Genomic DNA, 5,095 nt, shown 5'->3' on the forward strand with positions numbered 1-5,095 from the left:
AAGAAGAAAAGAAAAAGGGTAGAACCTTCAAAAATTGTTCCATATAGCACCAAAAAGGGATCCGCTATGGTTACAAGAGAAAGAATCCTTATCTGGCACCATGTAGAACCATTTGTTTTTAGTGTGCATATACACACTTCAGCTGATCACATACTACAGTATCTCTTCTACATCTGAAGAGACAGCTGGAAATGCAGGTATGGGCAACTTCAGAATAGCTGCCCTGTCTGTTTTCTGGAACTCAGCTGTCAGGATCAAGGGAAAGATGAACGGAGCAAAGTACAGAGCGATCCTTGATGAAAACCTGCTCCAGAGCACTCAGGACCTCAGACTGGGGCGAATATTCACCTACCAACAGGATAACGAACCTAAGCACACAGCCAAGACAACGCAGGAGTGGCTTTGGGACAAGTCTCTGAATGTCCTTGAGTGGCCCAGCCAGACCCCAGACTTGAACCCGATCTAACATCTCTGGAGAGACTTGAAAATAGCTGTGCAGCGATTCTCCCTATCCAACCTGACAGATCTTGAGAGGATCTGCAGAGAAGAATGGGAGAAACTCCCCAAATACAGGTGTGCCAAGCTTGTAGCGTCATACCCAAGAAGACTCGAGGCTGTAATCGCTGCCAAAGGAGCTTCAACAAAGTACTGAGTAAAGAGTCTGAATACTTATGGAAATGTGATATTTCTATTTCTATATTTTCATAAATTTAAAAAAATTCATAAAATCCTGTTTTTGCTTTGTCATTATGGGGTATTGTGTGTATATTGATGAGGGGGAAAAAACAATTTAATCAATTTTAAAATAAGGCTGTAACGTAACAAAATGTGAAAAAAGTCAAGGGGTCTGAATACTTTCCGAATGCACTGTAAATTCTTGCAATTCTACACATTTTGCCATAGGAAGTAAAGAAAATGTTGCAGTTTTAAAGCAAGTTTCCTGCAATTCTACTCATTTTGCCATGGGGCTGAGAATATTTTTTTGCAGTTTTACAGCTAATTTCCTGCAATTCTACTAATTTTGTCTTAGGGTGAAGAGAAATGTTTGCAGTTTTGAATATGATATCTGAGTTAGAGTGCCTAACAAAATCAATGGGGTACCCCTGTTGGTAATTTGACCATGATTACTACAACTAATAACAGGACCCTCGATGTGAGAAACTTAAACAAATCAAACTAATATCATTGAAGAGTTGTTCACTTACACAGTAGAGACAATATAGTCCCAGTAACAGGTTGAGTTTTGCTGATGTAATATGCTCTTTAGGAATCATGCAGAGGTGGAATCATATTTTTCACCTAGTTGGCTCGTGGATTCGAACCAGCAACCTTTCGATTATTGGCCCAACATCTTAACCGCTAGGTTACCTGTCGCCGGTGTTTGAGAATTGTGTTTGTTTTGATTAATATTGTTGTATTTATTGTATGTTCATGTTCACAGGGCTTCCTTGCAAATGAGACCCTGGTCTCAATGGTGACCCACCCTGTAGAAATAAAAGTACAATATATATATATATCTAAATGTAGTAGATGTATTTGAGTGTGTGGTTGACACCTTTCATTGGTAGAGTGATATAAGTGTCATTATGACAGAGCCCTGCATGTTTCCAATATGTGAATATGTTAATGTGTGACTTGTGTACTAACGTTCCAGTTTTCCGTACGTCGTGTAATATATTGGGTTGTGTTTGTGTATTTCTATGCTGACGTCTCTAAATGAATTTCCATGTTAATGGACAATAAAGTATATGGTATCGTAGCTTAAACAGGACCCTCTGGAATCTGACAGAACAGCATCTAACTAGATTTATTAAAATAAAAATATAATCAAATGTTTGACAACCTTGATGAAGCTGAGAAATAATGACTGTATCGAAAGAAGAGGAGGGTGCTCAACCAACGTGAGTCGAGGTGCAAAAAATGTAATCATCATTGCAAAGGAAAAGGCACAACACTTCCTCGCCATTAAAAATGATTTGTTTTATTTAAGCAAGGTTAAGAGGTAAACGTTTCAGCCTTCAATGGCCTTCATCAGAATAATCACACAAAGGGAATGGACAAGTTCACACAGGGTACGGGGAAGACAATTAGACAGAGAGAAAACTCTCTTCAGCTGGTGGTGCTAATGAGAGAGGGTGTGGTAGACTATACAGGTTGGTCCTCAGGGTGATGAGTGAGGAAGTTACAGAAGGTCAAAGATCATACCTCCCCAAAACTGCTAACCTCCCCTATTATTGGTAATGGTGAGAGGTTACATGGGGCATTACTCTCAAGGTAGCAGGCTGGCTGAAAAACATCAAGGGGGATGACTGGGTCAGAATACTGTAGCGTGATGTCTGCCAAATATTATGTGTCCCCTACAATGTGACTGGCTCCATCAACCTGAATAATTACTTCATAATTCAGTTTAGATGGACATTTTTACAAGTCTATGTAATGTTCCTATGGAATGCCATTAGTGCATCCACCTTAAAGATATGCCATCTCATCAACTGCCTGACTATCAATTTTCTTATGCACTGTCCAAATGACATATGCTGTGATCTGTCCTGTAGTTTCTCAAGGCCTTCCTTCCAAATCTTGTTTCGTTCTCTCGACTGGAAGGATGGAGGAGTTTAAGGATGGGGTTTGAAGGGGAGGTGCTGGCTGGCTGCTTACACTCACCGTTAGTTTTGTGTCTTATGATAGCTAGCTTGTTGCAAGTCAGAACATTTATCAGAAACACAACCTCTGTTTGGAGTCTCGGCTTCCGAGGCTATGTCTCCTGAGGTTGTGGATTATGGTCCAATCTGAGCACTGACATCAATCAAAACAGTTAGTCTTGAACAGTTATCCTATTTCCCATGTAAAATAGCCTTTGGGTGACCAAATCATCACCCATACTATATTTTCCCCATTTAAATCCTCAGTTGATAAAACGTACCTTTTTCTCTCATCTCTAACTATCAGTAAGAGTGAAGGACAGGCTAGGTGGCCATAGCAACATACAAACTTGTAATACATTACATCATGTTTTGACAAATAATTTGTTTATCTAACCATTTGTTCATTTGTGGGCTTGTGTGTGTGTGTGTGTGTGTGTGTGTGTGTGTGTGTGTGTGTGTGTGTGTGTGTGTGTGTGTGTGTGTGCGTGCGCGTGTGAGTGTGCAGAGAGACACTGGGGAGGGGAGTGTGTGTCAGTCATTCAGAGATAAATAGAGAGGCAGAGCTCAGAGTTTGTCAGAAGGCTGACCTGACAGGGTCACACACAGGACCAAGCAGGAGCAGGACCTCAGCATTTGGACCCTTTATTACAAATGGAGGAACAGGAAGATGTTCAATACTGTTTTCAAGACAGAAACTCTTCTTGCAGAAAGTCTTCGCTATCGACATCTATCTATATAACACTGTACATCTTCTTCTCATTGATTTCAGCAGTTACAGTATTTCTGAACATACTGGTGATCATCTCCATCTCTCACTTCAAGAAGCTCCACACTCCAACCAACCTGCTCATCCTCTCTCTGGCTGTGTCAGATCTCCTGGTGGGACTGATTGTGATACCAGTAACGACTGTAGCAATAATGGAACCATGCTGGGATTTTGGAGTATATTTCTGTGTGTTTTATTTCTACGTCACTTGTTTATGCGTTTCATTATCTCTGGGCAATTTGGTCTTGATATCTATTGACCGTTATGTTGCTGTGTGTGATCCCTTATTGTACCACTCTAAAATAACAATAACAAGAATGATGTATTGTATATCCATTACCTGGTGTTGTTGTATCATATACGATGCTGCTATTGCAAAAATCTTTGTAAATGTACAGGTACCCAGTAGGTGTTTGAAAGAATGTTTTACTATAGAAGGGTCAGTCTGGGGTAATATAATTGACTTTGTAATTACAATGCTTGTCCCGTGCTCTATTATTATAACACTTTATTTGAAAATATTTGTGGTGGCCAGATCACAGGCCAGAAAGGTATTTTCAAAAGAGGCTGCCAGTGTGTCTGGTGTTAAAACTGTACAGGCAAATAAGTCTGAGAGAAAAGCAGCAAAAACTCTAGCTATTGTTGTTTTCAACTATCTCATTTGTTGGATTCCATTTCATTTGTATTTATTTTTTCTTTTAATTGATAATCTATCATCATTTATCATCAGCTTTCTGCCACTTGTTAATTCCTTAATTAATCCAATAATTTATGCTTTCTTTTATCCATGGTTCAAAGTAACAGCTAAACATATTTTAACTCTGAAGTTAAGACGTTCATAGTTCCTATGTTTTTATTCCCTAGTTTGAAATAGTTATGTTATACTTTTTTTTTGTAATTGCTTCGTTCATGTAACAATACACTGACATTACTCATCTCAGTGTTGTCATCATTGATACATATGGTTGTGATACAGAATGATTTGGATGGATTGGAATGGAATGACTTGGAGAAGGAATAAGAAGACATAAGATTGTTTTATAAAATACATTATAGTCATTTAGGGTTGTATATTCCAAATACCAAAGTCTGTGGTTATTCTATGAAATGTAATTATAAATAGTATGTAATTATTCTAAAAGTACATATTGAGGACGTCATGGATCATTCTATATGTTGTTTAACATCACCCTCTAGTGGCTCAATTGGGACACAACGCCTTTGTGGTAAAGTTGAAATGTACAATACTGCAAGATAACGGATAACGTCCAAGTCTCACTCAATGGTGTATTTTAATAGTTGATGGTAAAATGTAAGAATATGCAATTATGTGTAAAACTTAATAATAACGTTCAGTAATAAACCATTTGTAAGGCATTTACAGTTTGCTCACAATTTATTAATAATTACTCCCACACTTGTTAAATTTAGCAATCTAGGTATTCTCACATTTCTAAATAACTTTTTAAGATTATTCATAAGATGTTTAATAAATGTCCTTATAAACCATTTACAAATCATTAGTAAAGTATTTTTGCAGTTCCTAATCTAAAGTGAAGACTCATCATGCTTTATTAGTACTTTATAAATGTTTTGAGTGACCAGTGTAATTTCTCACAAAAAGATGGACATGCCATTGGTAGACATTCCAGCAGTACCTGATGCTCCTTAAGGTCTCAAAATG

At 38.0% G+C, this 5,095-nt stretch overlaps 1 protein-coding gene across 1 annotated transcript; it reads left to right on the forward strand.

Moving 5' to 3' along the window:
* Nucleotides 1–3,296: 3,296 nt before the first annotated feature.
* LOC311128921 (trace amine-associated receptor 13c-like) lies at nt 3,297–4,253 on the forward strand (the record flags this gene model as incomplete). The annotated part of the gene is made up of 1 exon (XM_084161156.1): nt 3,297–4,253. The coding sequence occupies one exon, from the start codon at nt 3,297–3,299 to the stop codon at nt 4,251–4,253; it is 957 nt and encodes a 318-aa protein (XP_084017282.1).
* Between the last annotated feature and the right edge of the window lie 842 nt (nt 4,254–5,095).

The sequence above is a fragment of the Coregonus lavaretus genome (genome assembly GCF_964263955.1).
Source record: "Coregonus lavaretus genome assembly, chromosome: 5".
Taxonomy (NCBI): domain Eukaryota; kingdom Metazoa; phylum Chordata; class Actinopteri; order Salmoniformes; family Salmonidae; genus Coregonus; species Coregonus lavaretus.